Source organism: Balearica regulorum, chromosome W, assembly GCF_011004875.1.
Source record: "Balearica regulorum gibbericeps isolate bBalReg1 chromosome W, bBalReg1.pri, whole genome shotgun sequence".
Lineage (NCBI taxonomy): Eukaryota > Metazoa > Chordata > Aves > Gruiformes > Gruidae > Balearica > Balearica regulorum.
The window spans coordinates 6,196,005-6,213,546 of record NC_046219.1 but is presented as its reverse complement, the minus strand read 5'-3'; the positions used below and the strand labels follow the sequence as shown (position 1 = coordinate 6,213,546).

The 17,542-nt window shown below is 44.8% G+C and overlaps 1 protein-coding gene across 3 annotated transcripts in view; it reads left to right on the top strand.

Annotated features, from left to right (window-relative positions):
• LOC104643370 (homer protein homolog 1) overlaps nt 1-17,542 on the top strand; it is a 125,580-nt gene that overhangs the window by 19,068 nt on the left and 88,970 nt on the right. For all 3 annotated transcript variants that reach the window (XM_075739050.1, XM_075739049.1, XM_075739051.1), the window contains exon 2: nt 11,664-11,820. In XM_075739050.1, coding sequence (XP_075595165.1) covers nt 11,664-11,820 — 157 coding nt within the window. The remainder of the gene's footprint in view (nt 1-11,663; nt 11,821-17,542) is intronic.

The following is a 17,542-nucleotide window of genomic DNA, read 5'->3' as shown; positions in this document are numbered from 1 at the left end:
GAAAAACCAGAGTGTACCATGTGGCATATGCCTGGGGCTCCCTTTCCCTCTGACCGGAGCAGGAGAGGACTGATTTCTTGGGGTACCTCTGACAGCCAACGTGCTGGCCTGTAGGGAGGAGGAGGTACAGAGGTTTTCTTCAAAGTTCTGGAGCCAAGAAGACACCTTCTCCACAGTTGGTGTGTCCATATCTGGGAAATACATTGCTGCCAAGCTGTTACAATATGATGCTGGGGCACTTTGAATCACCTTCCTCCATGTGGCCCGCGTGCACAGGACATCCTCTGGATCTTTGGAGACCTCCTCATCATCTAGATCGCTATGGATGACTCCCAGCACTGCTAATTCTCTCAGGTACTGGATGCCTTCATCTGCAGTAGTCCACTTTCCTGGGGAGTTAACTAGATCTTCCTTCAATGGATATCTTGCCCTCACACTTGAGAGGAGCCGTCTCCAGAGACTGCAAATTGCTGCCTCTTTTCCAATTCCCCTCTCAATTCCTCAGTTTCTAGCAAGGGATCCCAGCTGTTGGGCTTCCCTGCCTTCCAATTGCTGACAGTCAGCCCCATTATCCCAGCATCGAAGCAGCCAGGCAGCCATCCGCTCACCTGGCTGGCGGCTGTAATCTTTCCGCATATCTCGAAGTTCTGATGAGGTCAGGGACCGGGTAGTTTCTGCTTCTTGTCTGATTTCTCTCACTCCTTCCTCCCACTTCTTTGCTGAAGGACCAGCTTCCTGATCAAACCTTTCCTCCTCTTCTTCCTCTTCCCTTACTAATTGATGATATGGACCCGTCGACCTCCTGGTCCACTGTTTCTTTTTTACTACTGGGGCAATTACTGTAGTTGTTATTGTTTGTGTCCCTATCTCAGCCACGGTGTCCTCAGATGCAGTTTGGGTGCCTTCCTTGACCACAGTCCTCTGAGAGTACTGCACTGTGGCTCGATAGGCCCAGGCCAGGCCCCAGTATAGTGCTAGAAGCTGTTGGTTTTCATTGGGGTAGGCAAGGCACCCTTCTGTCAGGTGGCATGTCAGTTTGCTGGGATTGCTTGCCTGTTCAGGTGTGAAGTCCCAGGCTATAGGAGGTGATAATCTCCCTAGGCACCTGCCCAAATCCTTCCACACACCCTCCCACCTGGGGACCAGCTGCCTCAGGGCACGTTTCAGTATTGCCTCACTCAAAAGTTGTCTCCCCTTAAACCAGGACAAAACCAAACTCCACAACACCTGTAATATGCCAGCAGTATTAATTAGTAATATTAAAGAGCTCACATAAGGGTGAACAAGGACCTTGGGAGCCTGCATAATAAAACCATCCACATCAAACCTGGGTAGAGAGAGAGAGAGAGAGGTATTCCCCCATCATCTCCACAAGAGAGCTCCCCCAGCACAGTAAGATCATCAGCACCAGGCCAAAGCACAGAGCAGTCATTGTTTGTATCAGCATGTTCCTAAGTTTAGCAAAATAGAGATAAGCAGCACAGCTAACAAACCCCGTGACCTGCACAGGAGCTTGCAACTTAATAACTACTATAGCTGTAGCACCCTTAATACTAAACTGCCGTTGTCGGGCCCCACCTTGGGCGCCAAAAAGGACTGTGGTGGTTTACCCTTGGCTGGATGCCAAGTGTCCACTCAGCAAGGCAGGGAGGGGAGAAAATAAGATGGAAAACCAACCCCAAAGTTGTGGGTCAAGATAAAGGCAGTTTAATGTAGCTAAAGCAAAAAACCGCACGTGGAAGCAAAGCAAAAAGCAAAAGATTATTCTCTACTTCCCATCAGCAGGCAATGTCCAGCCACTTCCTGGGAAGTAGGGTTTCAGTATGTGTACCCCTTACTCTGGAAGACAAACATTGTTAAAAAAAAACCCCACGAATGCCCCTGCCCTGTTCCTTCCCCTATCTCTCAGCTTCTTATTGCTGAGCAGAGGTCATATGGTATGGAATATCCCTTGGGTCAGTTTGGGTCAGCTGTCCTGGCTGTGTCCCCTCCCAAGATCTTGCCCACCCCCAGCCTGCTGCTGAGGGGGGGGAAAGAAATGTTGGAAAGACGGCCTTGATGTGTGCTGGCACTGCTCAGTAGTAGCCAAAACACTGGTGTGTTATCAACACCTTGCTAGCTACCAAGACACAGCACAGCACCATGAGGGCTGCTGTGGGGAGAATTAACTCCATCTCAGCCAGACCCAATACATCTTACTGCACTGTGCTGGGCCCTGACCACTATCTACCAAACACTGATCAACAATAGGCAGCACCCTCAGAGGGAAGAGAGGGAAAATATAGTGACAGGCACCTCTGCAACCGGCACTGAGGCTACTCAAACCCCAGTGACAGTCAATCCAGCTGACCTAAAAGACCAACCCATGCTGGTATCAGTCGCCCCTATACAGAAGAAGAAATACACAAAGAAATCAGCTCGCTTAGTAAAGGATGACGAACCTGGACCACTATGAGAACAGGAGGAAGCGGCAGAACCAGAGATAATCACCCGATGTCCCTGAGTGAGCTGCGAGATACGATAAAAGATTTCAGCCGCCATCCAGGCGAGCACATCATTACCTGGCTGCTCTGATGCCGGGATAACAGGGCCAGTAGCCTGGAATTAGAGGGTAGGGAAAACAAGTAGCTGAGATCCTTGCCTAGGGAAGGGGCATCGACAACCTGATTGGGATAAAGACACAAGCCCTCAACCTCTGGAGGCACATTTGTTCAAGTGTGAGGGAAAAGTATTCTTTCAGTGAATATGTTGTATGTCATCCAGGAAAGTGGACCACCACGGAACCAGGTATCCAGTACCTGAGGGAATTAGCCGTGCGGGAGATGGTTTATTATGACCCAGACAACGTGCAGTTACCCACAGATCCTGATGAAGTCCAATGTACCTGACCCATGTGGTGGACGTTTGTACGGCGTGCACCATCATCATGCATCAACTCACTGGCAGTAATGGAGTGGAAAGGTGAAGAGGCACCAATAGGCACTGAAGTGGCTGGCCAACTCCAGCAATATGAAGAAAGTCTCTCTTCCTCCATTGTCTTGAGTGTGGAGTCACTGCCATGGGAGTTCCAGCAACTCAGAGATGATATATCCTTTTACCTACTGATACGGACCAGTATCTCAGCTATTAGGAGTAAGCATTCCTCTGCTCAAGAGAGAGGATGTAAAGGTGACACACCACGAGGCACCCTGTGGTTTTACCTTCGTGACCACGGAGAGGACATGAGGAAGTGGGATGGAAAACCTACCTCGACCCTGTGGGCATGAGTATGTGAGCTGAAAGGCAAAACAATCACAAAAGGGGATTCTTCCAGGAAAAATGCTGCTCCAGATTCCAGTGGGCAGTGCCCCAGACCGAGTGGAAGGCTCGATCATACTTATAATTCTCTTGAAGGGACCTCTAAGTCATTTTTGCAAGAAGTGAGTAGCGAATATGATGAGCAGGATTAGAGTGGCCCTGCCTCCAGCCAGGTGAAGGAATGGGACAACCAGGTTTATTGGACTGTGTGGATCCGATGGCCTTGCACGTCAGATCCACTAGACTGTAAAGGCACAGCAGACACTTGCTTGGGGCACTCACAAAGCCCCTGAGCTGCGGTGGGGAACTGGGGATGGATACAGCAATGTAAGCAGAGCAACTGACAGCACGGAGGCAAACTCATCTAGGCTGCCCCATTGTGGCAAGATATTGGTGCCCGGCTAGAGAAGCTGGTTGTAAAAGTATGTCATGTAGGTGCCCACATACCCAAGACTCGGGCCACTGAGGAACATCAAAACAACCAGCAGGTGGATCAGGCTGCTAAGATTCAAGTGGCTCAGGTGAAATTGGACTGGCAACATAAGGGTGAATTATTTATAGCTTGGTGGGCCCATGACACCTCAGGCCATCAAGGAAGAGATGCAACATATAGACATGGGCTCCTGATCGAGGGGTGGACATGACCATGGACGCTATCTGACAAGTTATCCATGAATGTGAAACACGCGCTGCAATCAAGCAAGCCAAGCGGGTAAAGCCTCTGTGGTATGGAGGATGATGGCTGAAATATAAATATGGGGAAGCTGGGCAGATTGATTACATCACACTCCCACAAACTTGCCAAGGCAAGCACCATGTGCTTACAATGGTGGAAGCAACCACCGGATGGCTAGAAACATATTCCGTACCCCATGCCACTGCCCGGAACACTACCCTGGGCCTTGAAAAGCAAGTCCTGTGGCAACATATTGCATGAAAGTATTTATCAAGGTTTCTAATCCTTTGCGTGCTTCCAATCTAATAGAGTATTGATTTACCCTCACCAGGCTTAGCCTAGGTTTGAGTTCTATTTTAATCGGGATCACGTTCTTTCCTTTACCTGGTTTCTTCGAGACCTACACCAAAGGAATTAACGCATTTAATACTATGTCTGGGATACTGTCTTCAGGTTCTTCCGAGGTCTTATCTGCCAGTAAGCAGATTTGAGCCTTCCATGTCATTTCTTGAGGGATGTGCAGCTGTATAGAGCTCTCAGAGAAGGTTATTTGAGCATTTAATTTACATAGTAAATCTCATTCTAACAGCAGAAGGGGACATTCTGGTCTGTATAGAAACTCAATTTACTACCTCCAGTCATACATTCCATAAGTTGTAAGAATGGCCACAAAGGTCTCTTTCCCGTTGCTGAAACAATTGGTATTGTGGTTTTACTGAAAGGTCCCTTACAGTTAGTTACTACTGAGTGGGTAGCTCTGCTGTCAAAAAATCTATAATCTCATTCCCCAGGTTCACTGGAACCAGGGGATCTGATGGGGATGCTTTAATATCTTTCCCCGGCTCCCTTCATTCAATTTCTGAATCTTCCAGCATCATAACATTAATTTCCTCTGACCTATTCTTTCCTTCCCTGTTAGGACACTCATTTCTCAAATGTTGTTCCTGTCTGCAAATGCCACATTGATTTAGGCCCAGAGGAGAGCCCCTTGGAGCTTCTATACCTCTACCTCATCCTCCATGACCACTCCTTTCTCCACAGTCTCCTCTTCCCCTTCCTCTTGGTCCACCTTTTCTATCTACTATTGCTGCCACTAAAAGGGAGGCTTGTAGTTTCATCCTTGCCTGTTCTTTCTTCTCTTTCTGCTCTTTTCTGTTATTATATACATTATAAGCAATCTTTAACTGAGAAATAGACATTCCCCCTGCTCCATCTACTTTCTGCAACTTTTTCCTTATATCTTGTGATGACTGACCTATGAACAACATATTAAACATCTTTTGATTTGCCTCTTCCTAATCCACATGTCTTCTGAGTATTAAGATCCCTATATAAAGTCATAAAGGCATCAACATAAAGCACTTGATCCCATTTCCCCAGTCAGTGACAAAACAACATCATTTACAATATAGTATTAAATTGCAAAGACCCATTTTCTGGCCACCGTTCACCATCATCTAGTTTGTAATTTGGCCACCATTGATTATAATAGCTCTTCATTTTATCTTTAGTCATTGGATCACCCCCATATTAATTCCAATTTTTCAAGATGCATCCTAAAGGGCTACAGGGAGGGATTGTGGATTGGCTCATTCCCATAACTCGTACCTCTTGTGCGCACTCGGTTCTGACCTTATTTCCTCATTTTGTCAGCAAAGGTAACTCTTACCCCTGTTACCAATTAATATATAATATAATTAAATATAATATTTATATAATATAATATATATTATATATAATATACATAATATACAGTATAATTAAATATAATACCAGTCAAGGAATTTGCCCCCCTTTCACCCTTGCACAACTATCTCTCTTCGGCATTGCACCTTTGAGCCACTCACCGCCCTGGCACTGGAAGGGACCCAGAGGAGTCCCTGATCAAATTGGTCGGTGCATGCTGGAGTCCTGTCCAGTCCTTTCTCCACCACTGGGGTAAGCAAGATGATCCGGGCAAGGTCTTATGGCTGTCCTACCTGGGTTCTCCAAAAATGTTGTCCTAAAATCTGGGTTCTTCACCTGGTGTGCAAAGAGCCAATCAACACACAGAATCAAGATATTTGTGTTTATTTCTAGTCTGCAGAGTAGTGTGCCAAGCATCTAACACCAGCTGGCACACTGAGTGTATCAAGTGTGCCTTTTTTATAATAACAAGATGTAGCCAATTGGTGTTCTTAAACTTCCTTATTCACCTTTCACCCGCCCTCATCATTACTTTATGTTTCAAACGTTTGGGGAGGTCCCCTAATTAGCATGCTCATTATTCACAAAGAAGTGTACATTTTAGTATTATAGTCAATACAGGTTAGCTGAGGATACGCTATTTCTTGGTACTATTCCAAGGCTAGATATATTTTATATACACTTAAAACAGGGAAAGAATACTTTGAAAGGTCCTATTGTTGTAAATCCTTGGTCCATTGAGAGATCCTATCCTGGTCACTAGAGTTTCAGAACATACTGTTAAGGATACTTGAGGTGGCTTATACTTTGTACAGTCTTAACCCTTATTTTTCCTACATCACTAGTTCTGCTGAAAATAAACATTTCACTTCTTCACATTCATCATGTTGACATAATTTTTATTCTCCATGTCTCAAAGCAAACATCAGATGAATGTTTTGTGTGTGTGTGCTTGTGATTTCTCCCTCCCAAACAGTGCTTACCCTACCACAATTCCCATTATCTTTGCAGGTGTTGAGCCAATACTTGAGGAACTATGCAGTCTCAAAGCCATAGAGATTGCAATAGCTTGAAATACTGTAACAGGCCATCACTTCTAATCAGGGGACGCAATGACACCTAATTGGCTTTAGAGCATTTCTGCTTGCTAATTAGTAAAAGTAATAATTCAGATATCACTTTTATGGGAAAAAAAGGAGGGGGCGTCACCCTCTATGTCAATGACGAGCTGGAGTGCATGGAGCTCCACCTTGGGATGGACAAGGAGCTGACTGAGAGATTATGGGTCAGGATTAAAGGGAGGGCTGGGGCAGGGGACATCATAGTGGGGGTCTGCTACAGGCCACCTGACCTGGGAGACTGAGCAGATGAAGCCCTCTATAGGCAGATAGGAGCAGCCTCACATTCACAAGCCCTGGTCCTCATGGGGGAATTCAACCACCCTGACATCTGCTGGAGGGACAACGCAGCTGAGCGCAAGCAATCCAGGAAGTTCCTGGAATGTGTCGATGACAACTTCCACCTCCAAGTGATAGAGGAGCCCACGAGGAGAGGTGCCATGCTGGACCTTATTCTCACCAACAAGGAGGGCCTGGTAGGGGACGTCAAGCTCAAGGGCAGCCTGGGCTGCAGTGACCACGAAATGGTGGAATTCAGGATCCTCAGGGCAGCAAGGAGGGCGTACAGCAAGCTCACTACCCTGGACTTCATGAGAGCAGACTTTGGCCTCTTCAGGGATCTGCTTGGTAGAATACCATGGGACAAAGCCCTGGAGGGAAGAGGGGCCCAAGACAGCTGTCTAATATTCAAGGGTCACCTCCTCCAAGCTCAGGAGCGATGCATTCCAACAAAGAGGAAGTCAAGCAAAACCACCAAGAGGCCCCCATGGATGAACAAGGAGCTCCTGGGCAAAGTCAAACACAAAAAGGTAGCCTACAGAAGGTGGAAGCAAGGGCAGGTAGCCTGAGAGGAATACAGAGAAACTGTCCGAGCAGCCAGGGATCAGGTGAGGAAAGCCAAAGCCCTGATAGAATTAAATCTGGCCAGAGATGTCAAGGACAACAAGAAAAGCTTCTATAGGTATGTCAGTGATAAAAGGAGGATGAGGGAAAATGTGGATCTCCTCCGGAATGAAACAGGCCACCTGGTTACCCAGGATATGGAGAAGGCTGAGGTACTCAAAAACTTCTTTGCCTCATTCTTCACTGGCAAATGCTTGAGCCACACTGCCTGGGTCACAGAAGGCAGGGACTGGGAGAATGCAGAACTGCCCACTGTAGGAGAAGATCAGGTTCAGGACCATCCATGGGACCTGATGAGATGCATCCAAGGGTCTTGAGGGAACTGGTGGATGAAGTTGCTAAGACACTCTCCATCATATTTGAGAAGTCCTGGCAGTCCAGTGAAGTTCCCACTGACTGGAAGAGGGGGAACATAACCCCCATTTTTAAGAAGGGAAAAAAGGAAGACGCAGGGAACTACAGGCCGGTCAGTCTCACCTCCATGCCTGGCAAAATCATGGAGCAGACCCTCCTGGAGACTATGCTCAGGCACATGGAAAATAAGGAGGTGATTGGTGACAGCCACCATGGCTTCACTAGGGGCAAATCGTGCCTGACAAATTTGGTGGCCTTCTATGATGGGGTTACAGCATTGGTGGATAAGGGAAGGGCAAATGACATCATCTACCAGGGCTTGTGCAAGGCATTTGACACTGTCCCGCACGACAGCCTTGTCTCTAAACCTGAGAGACATGGATTCGATGCATGGACCACGCGGTGGATAAGGAATTGGATGGATGGTCACACTCAAAGAGTTGTGGTCAATGGCTCATTGTCCAAGTGGAGAACAGTGACGTGTGGCATTCCTCAGGGGTCAGTACTGGGACCGGCATTGTTCATCATCTTTGTCGGCGACATGGACAGTGGGATGGAGTGCACCCTCAGCAAGTTTGCTGACGACACCAAGTTGTGTGGTGTGGTCGACACGCTGGAGGGAAGGGATGCCATCCAGAGGGACCTTGACAGGCTGGAGAGGTGGGCCCATGTGAACCGCATGAAGTTCAACAAGGCCAAGTGCAAGGTCCTGCACGTGGGTCGGGGCAATGCCAAGCACAACTACAGGCTGGGCGAGGAATGGATTGAAAGCAGCCCTGAGGAGAAGGACTTGGGGGTATTGATTGATGAAAACCGTGTCCTGGGCTGCATTAAAAGAGGTGTGACCAGCAGGTCGAGGGAGGTGATTCTGCCCCTCTGCTCTGGTGAGACCCCACCTGGAGTACTGCATCCAGCTCTGGGGGCCCCAGTACAGGAGAGTCATGGAGCTGTTGAAGCGAGTCCAGAGGAGGGCCACGAAGCTGATCAGAGGGCTGGAGCACCTCTCCTATGAGGACAGGCTGAGAGAGTTGGGATTGTTCAGCCTGGAGAAAAGAAGGCTCCGGGGAGATCTAATTGCGGCTTATCGGTACCTGAATGGAGCCTACAGGAAAGATAGTGAGGGACTGTTTATGAGGGAGTGTAGTGACAGGACAAGGGGTAATGGGTTTAAGCTGAAGGAGGGTCGATTTAGATTAGATGTTAGAAAGAAATTCTTTACTGTGAGAATGGTGAGGCACTGGAACAGGTTGCCCAGGGAGACTGTGAATGCTTCCTCCCTGGAAGTGTTTAAGACCAGGCTGGATGAGGCTTTGGGCAACGTGGTCTAGTGGAGGGTGTTCCTGCACATGATGGGGAGGTTGGAACTAGATGATCTTTAAGGTCCCTTCCAAACCATTCTATGATTCTATGAAATTGTACGATGTTAATAGCTATATGCTGTATCAGTGGTATGACCATAAGAATCACCCATGAATGAAGGATGGACTTTGAAACTGAACAAAGTGCCACGATGATGGAACTAGAACTGACTTCAGCAAGTGGTGCCCAGCTACTTCATCGAAAATCACATATTTGACATCCAGAGTGCGAGCATAGACCATACCAGATACACCAGCCATGAAACTCCGGATGTGGCATGCAACAATCCAGCAGCATGCACCATTGCTCCTGCCCTGAGAGACTGTAATGGCAGATGGAACCCAAAGCCATGGGCTAAATGAACTCGACGGACATTTTAGAGCAATGGCCCATAGAGTAAGTGAATGATATCTGTGAATAATCTGGGCATGACGTAGATGGTATAGAATAAGGGGTGGATAATGTCCTGATTCTGGCTAGGATAGGGTTAATTTTCCCAAGGAGCCAGGACAGGTGAGGCCAAGCTGGCCAGGGGGCTATTCCATACCATGTGACATCATGCTCTCCATAAAAGGGGGCTAGTTGGGGACGGGTGGGCTCAGCATGGCTCCAGGATGGTCTGAGCGTGTGGTCGTTTGGTCTGAGTGTAGGGTTGGTCGGTTGTTGGATTGGTAAATTGTTTTCTGTTATCACCCATTGCTAATGTTCCGTTATCAATATTGTTGTTGATTCCCTCTCCCTTGCTGTCCCAGTAAACTGTCCTTATTCCAACCCACGAGGCTTTGCCTTTGTTTTCCCATTCTCCTCCCCTTCCTCCCAGGGTGGGGGGTGAGCGAGCAGCTGCATGGTGTTCAGCTGCCGGCTGGGGCTAAACCATGTCACTCCTATAGCTTGGTTATTTAGAAGGAGAAGAGGAGTTTGTGCTGTTACAGTGATGTTTGTAGTTGGTACAGTGATGTTTCAGTGGAGGACTAGCATGTGCATTGATTCCCCGGCCTACCTTCCTCCTCCTTTATCTTTCACTGAAACGGTACTCTCTTTGGTCTGTTCTGTATCACTTCTAACATTCAGCATAGGAGAACACCACATCTTCTGGCAGATGGGCTTCAAGGAGCCTTAACTCCTGAGTGATACGATTCTGCTGCTGAAAGGAACTGGTCTCATCTGCTCTCGCTGCCAAGTAGTAGAAACATTTCTGAGAGCTCACATGTACCCCTTTGTAATGAGGCCAGATTGAAACCCTTTGACTGAGTACCTGAAATCCTATTTTGTTCCTTTTATTTTGGGCAGGAAAATGTATTAAGAACTTACTTACCTGTTATTTAAAGGGAGATGAGGGCAGGGACAAAAGATATGTTTCTTCACATCTTGGAAATGGGAGAAAACAAGAGAGTTCAAAAACCCGCTTAGTTAAACTGAACTTAAAAATCTGGTACTTAATATCTTTGGGATTTGATGGCAGCATTCCCTGAAGAATACAGCAATCTATTTTTCAGTAAATTGTAGCTAAATTTAAACTGACAACCATCTTAGTGATACTAAAATATTTTTAGATTTTTCTTCAATACTATGTGTCTTGGTAATGATCATGGGGAAAAATAAGTTGTAAATTCTAAAGTATAGTAATTTTTTTTTACCTTATGTAATTTTATTTGCTCAACAGTTAACTTTGAACCATGTATGTTATGTATATTTAGTGTTGCTATGAAAACGTTCAGATGTGAAGCTCCAAATAGTGAGGGTTTCACAACACATGTTCCCGACACTATTTAATGTTAGTTTTAGAATAATTGCATTGAATCAGCCAGTTCAGTTTCAGATTATGGCCTAAGATTGATTAGAATAATCAGATTATTAAAAGATTTTTGAGGAGATGGTGGTTTGAAGTAGTACACGTTCTGCAACATGCAGTGTAATGAGATGAAGTTACACATGTATTGTTGCCAGTTAGTTTAAAGGGATAGATGGAGGGTGAGGGCTGGGGGGGGTGATGGGACAGGGCTGAATCTATATTTAGAGATGACTGTCTATCTGACTCTACATCTGAGTGCTGATTTTTGTTTTAGAAGGATTGCATTTTGCTTGCACATATATATATACACACACATGCACTTATCTACTCTATGCAGCAACACATACAGATGTTATTAGGAAAAATTTATCATGCAAAGTGAAATGTGTACATCCCAGTGAGCACAACTGGCACATAACTTGTGTGCAACATTATTATGTACAAATCAGATTCACGACTCTTACTCTCTATACTTCAGGGAACAACCCATCTTCAGCACCCGAGCTCATGTCTTCCAGATTGACCCAAACACCAAGAAGAACTGGGTTCCCACCAGCAAGCATGCTGTTACTGTGTCCTACTTCTATGACAGCACAAGAAATGTCTACAGGATAATCAGTTTGGATGGTTCAAAGGTAAGCTTTATTTCGGAAAACTTGCTTGCTGATCAACTTCTGTATTTATTTTCCAGTCTGATGTCCTTCATGTATCTTAGAGATGCTGTTGTCATTATCTGAGTAAGAGATTACTGATCTGTTAAAATGGTTACATTGCTTCATTACATATTTTAAGTGTTTATTGGAAAATACTATTTTCCATGCATTCATATTTACTTTGATAAATCTATTGCTGAATTTTAAGTAACTTAGTTAATATTTTGAGCAGTCTAAAAAGGCATTCCCTGTGAGATGCACTAAAAAGTACAAAAAGGGTTACAATAGCCTGTTTTTATCTCTGCATTTGATGATGTTATCAATATCATTGGCTTCAGCATTATGAAGGACATCTGTTTAGTGCCCATAATAACAGTAAATCTTTCTCTGTTGTGTAATCTTCCAATTTTTGCTGTAGAGAATGTAGTGATTCCCTCCTAATAAAGCCCTCCATGGTAAGCTTTTATCAAAACTCAGTTGGGTTGTGTTTGGGTTTTTTGGGGGTGGTTTTTTTTATTTTTAGAGCATAGCAGTATTCACAGAGATTTCTTGGCTATTTATTAAAAGCTGAAAAACATTACTCTGCTTTTTTCTTTTGTGTTTTTTTTTGTTTGGTTGGTTTTTTAAATCCAGAGTATTGCTGTTTTAAATGAGGAAGGAGAGTTTCTATCATACAGAAGTATATAGGAATTTTCTGTCAAAGATCTCTATGATCTCTATGATCACTATGATAGGTGATTGAGACTCAGATATCAAAGCCTACCAAAATTTTTCCAAGTTTAACTCTGACTGTTTCTTACCTTCTCAGCACTTCTTCAAATGATTTTTCATTCTGTCAAATAATTAAAATACCTTTTGTGTGACTGTTTATAAAAGGCTTTGGGATTGGGACTAGATGCTGTATGAAATCAAGGCTACAAGTTGTAATCTGTTGTATCATCTTAATTGATCTGCACAGATTACAAAATACTTATTCTGATATCCACTGGGATTCCTCTGCCTTTGTCCAAAGCTGCAACGCTTGAAAAGTGACTGCTGAGTTGCACTGTCAAGCAGTTGTTCATCTACTTATTTGCTCTTTTGTCTATTGCAGCATTTCCTTTGCACTTGCAGTGATATTGGCAAGGTATATTGATAATGCAATCTATCACTTTTGTTTACTCTCTCTGTGATTGCTGCAATCCTAATAATGTTTTCATCTAAGCGTTATATGTCTAAGATCTAGGATCCCAATCATGATTAAGAAAGAGCCATTGTTTTAGGCATCACAACATTGCTCTGAAACATATACAGGTGAATAGCAAGGGGACCCATGCAGAATTTTTAGGAGGTTTTCAGCATAATTCCCAGATAATTTTCTTATTTTTAATTGCAACCCCATTTTTTAACATGTCTGCATATACATAATGTAGTATGTACAAAGGGCTAAATATAAAGTATTCTTAAGTTCAGAGTGCATCCAGAGTCTTTCTGCTGTAAGGCATACAGTTGGGTCTCAGTAACACTACTGGCATCTGGAGCTTGCAATGCCTTACATTGTCGATTGGTGTATTGGGTTTGTGCGGCAAGGTTGTGGTGGTGGTGGGGCTACAGGGGTGGCTTCTGTGAGAAGCTGCTAGAAGCTTTCCCTATGTCCGATACAGACAATGCCAGCCAGCTCCAAGACAGACCTGCTGCTGGCCAAGGCTGAGCCAATCAGTGATGGTGGTAGTGCCTCTGGGATAGCATATTTAAGAAGGGGGGAAAAAAACTGCTGCGGAAGCTGCAGCCAGAGAGAGGAGTGAGAATATGTGAGAAACAACTCTGCAGACACCAAGGTCAGTGAAGAAGGAGAGGGAGGAGGTGCTCCAGGCACTGGAGCAGAGATTCCCCTGCAGCCCGTGGTGAAGACCATGGTGAGGCAGGATGTCCCCCTGCAGCCCATGGAGGTCCATGTTGGAGCAGATATCCACCTGCAGCCTGTGGAGGACCCCATGCCAGAGCAGGTGGATGCATCCCAAAGGAGGCTGTGACCCCGTGGGAAGCCCACGCTAGAGCAGGCTCCTGGCAGGACCTGTGGTCCTGTGGAGAGAGAGAGGAGCCCATGCTGGAGCAGGTTTGCTGGCAGGACTTGTGACCTCGTGGGGGACCCATGCTGGAGCAGTCTGGTCCTGAAGGAGTGCACCCTGTGAAAGGGCCCACGCTGGAGCAGTTTGTGGAGGACTGTCTCCCATGGGAAGGACCCCATGCTGGAGTAGGAGAAGAGTGTGAGGAGTCCTCCCCCTGAGGAGGAAGGAGTGGCAGAGACACCATATGATGAAGTGACCACAACCCTCATTCCCTGTCCCCCTGTGCTGCTGGGGGCAGGAGGTAGAGAATTCTGGAGTGAAGTTAAGCCCAGGAAGAAGGGAGAGGTGGGGGGAGGTGTTTTAAGATTTGATTTTATTTCTCATTACTCTGATTTACTTGGTAATAAATTAGATGAATTTTTTTCTAAGTTGATTCTGTTTTGCCTGTGACAGTAATTAGTGAATGATCTTTCCCTGTCCTTATCTTGACCCACGAGCCTTTTGTTATATTTTCTCTCCCCTGTCCAGTTGAGGAGGGGGAATGATAGAGCAGTTTTGGTGGACACCTGGCGTCTAGCCAGGGTCAACCCACCACAATTGGTCAGACAGAAGTGGTACATTTGCAAAGGAGTAAAAGCTATGCAATTTAATTCTCCGGTTTGGAAATGAAACAGAATAAAGATGACTCTGTGGTTTTCTTTTAAAACAAATTTTACATTGAAAATGTCTCAAAATTGCATGTTGCCAACTGATAAAAACACTTGTTGAGCCATATTGGTTTTGCAGCTCTCATGCCTTTCCCTCAGGGGGAATAGATATATGATCCAACTAGATTTACTTGTAAACTCATACTTTATATGTTGGAGAGAATGATGTATATGTGGCTGCTCAGTTACAGTGGCTCAGGTGCTGAGCAGTAAGCCAGTAAGTGATGGCAACTCATGCATATGTCCACTTAAAATCATAGAATGGTTTGGGTTCAAAGGGACCTTAAAGATCATCTAGTTCCAACCCCTGGAACTTAGACTGCAGTAAGGAAAGTTTGAGATACACACTTGAAATCTGAGTGATAATCCCATTTCTGCGCCACACCCTTCCCCCTCTTTAGGTCAGTAGGTTCCAGTAGAATTCCTGGATAAAATTTAACTTCTGTACTGATTGTCTGAATATCATTAAATCTTTCTTCTTGAAAACAAAAGGACATTTTTAAGATGTGTTCTTCACTCACCTCTGAGAGATGCTACTGTACACTGCAGATTCCCACTTGAATTTTCTTGTGGAGATCTTTGGTCTATTTTGAGAGAGGGTTGTAATTTTTTTCCCCTTATTCCATATCAATGGGTCTATGAGCCAGATTCAGCTGAGATAGGTCCTATAGAAACAAGTTCTGCTTATTCTTTCTACATTCTGTGTAATGTTGTTTTCTGAAGCTACTATCTCCTCTTAAAATACCTGGCACAAGAAATAATGCATCTTCCTCTAACTTGACTCCAGAAAATGTTCTAGGACCAGAAGGTGTTCAGTGTACAGGCCATATTTTATAGTCACATATTGTATCTGGATCCCTGTCATCCATGTCAAGGAGATCATGATGGAAATAATTAGATAGAACTTGAGACTGGTTTCTATGACCTCTCAAGTAAATCTTTTATGCAACCTTTTTCTTTCAAGAGAAAACCTGAAAAATATTCTCTTATGCAATATGACATGACAACATTGAGCAGTTGTTGCTAAGGCTTTCAGTTCTCATTATATAGTCATTTCATATCTCCTTGGAAAAATGTGATTTAGTACTTCTTTCTCCTAGGTGATGGAAGGAAATGTCCATTACTTCTCCAGTAACATTGCAGACAGACATTAAGATTATTCACAGAATCCTGCTGTCTTTTCCAGTCGATCTCTGGCAGTCACTGAGAAAAGAAAGATTAGTAGTGTGGTTCCTGCAGCACTAGTTAACTCTCTGATAATGTTTTCACAGATGCAAGATTGGGGAAAAAATTCCAATAATTTGTGCTCATCTAAAACAAGAGAAGACTGGAAAAGATTAGTTTTCCAGTCTGTAGGTTCCATGAGCCTTGTCTATATTATTTGAGTCAAGTCTCCCATCAGTGTTATTGCAATAGATGATCTTTACATCTTAATGACTGTTGCAAAATAAACTAGTCACACATTAAAGTGATAATCTGTTTAATGCTAATATACGTTTTAAGTAAGGCCTGTAAGCACAGGTCTTGTTTGTAAACAGAGACACACTCATGGGTGAAGTGATGATTGGTGGCTGTCTTGGTCACAGTGACCATGAAGTAGTTAAGTTTCAAATAGTTGGTGATGATAGGAGAAAAACTGCCAGGAAAACTTTGACCCTGGATATGGGGAGAACAGACTTCAGGCTGCTGAAAAAACTAGTTAGTAAGGTCCCCTGGGAATATGCTTTTGAAGGTATTGCGGTCCATGAATGCTGGTCACTTTTTAAGAGTCATCTCTTAAGAGTGCAGGAGCAGGCAATTCCAAAGTGTTGGAAGTCAAGCAAGTGGGGCAGAAGGCTGGCTTGGCTGAGCAGGGATCTTTTAGAACTTAGGCAAAGGAAAGTGTATGGACATTGGAAGCAAGGACAGGTGACACGGGAGGACTACAGAGATGCTGTTTGCCACTGTAGGGAGAAAATTTGTGCAGCCAAAGCTCGATTAGAGTTCAAGCTGGCCAGTACTGTGAAGGACAACAAAAAGGGCTTTTAAAAAATTAACAGCAAAAGGAGGATCAGAGATAACATTGGCCCATTACTTGATGAGGTCGGTCACCTCACAAATAGGGACATAGACAAAACAGAACCATTTAATCCCTTCTTCACCTCTGTCTTTAACACTGATGATGGGCCCTGGGACACCTGGAGCCCTGTGTTGGAAGACCATGACTGGGGGGATGATAAACTCCCAGCTGACCCTAAAGTTGTTTGAGACTTGCTGTTCTAGCTGGATGCACATAAGTCTATGGGGCCCCATGGGATTCATCCCAGGGTACTGAAAGAGCTGGCTGATGTCATTGCAGGACCTCTCTCCATTATTTTTCAATGGTCTTGGGAGTCTGGAGAGGTCCTAGTCGACTGGAAGCTGGCAAATGTTGTCCCAATTTTCAAGAAGGGTAAAAAGGAAGCCCCTGGTAATTACAGGCCTGTCAGTCCCACTTCAGTGCCTGGTAAAATTATGGAGAAGGTTATTCTGGGAGTTATTGAAAACACTTGAGAGACAACGCGGTCATTGGTCATGGCCAGCACAGGTTCATGAGGGGAAAGTCCTGCTTAACTAACTTAATTTCCTTTTATGACAAGGTCACCTATCTAGTTGACCAAGGGAAGCCAGTGGGTGTGGGTTTGGGGGTTTTTTGTTTGTTTGTTTTTTGGGGTGGTTTTTTTTTTATTATTTTAGCAAAGCTTTTGATACTGTCTCTTATAGCATCCCTCTGGACAAAATGTCCAGTATACAGCTAGACAAATTCATGATATGTTGGGTGAACAATTGGTCCAGGCAGCCTGTTCTGGGTTCTCTCTTGTGCAGCAAGCCCATGACATCAGCTGAAGCAGTCTCAGCTGAAAACTGGTTGGTTTCTCCAAGATTTTATGTTGGGTTAATTTGCAACCAGATATGCCACTGTCACTGCAG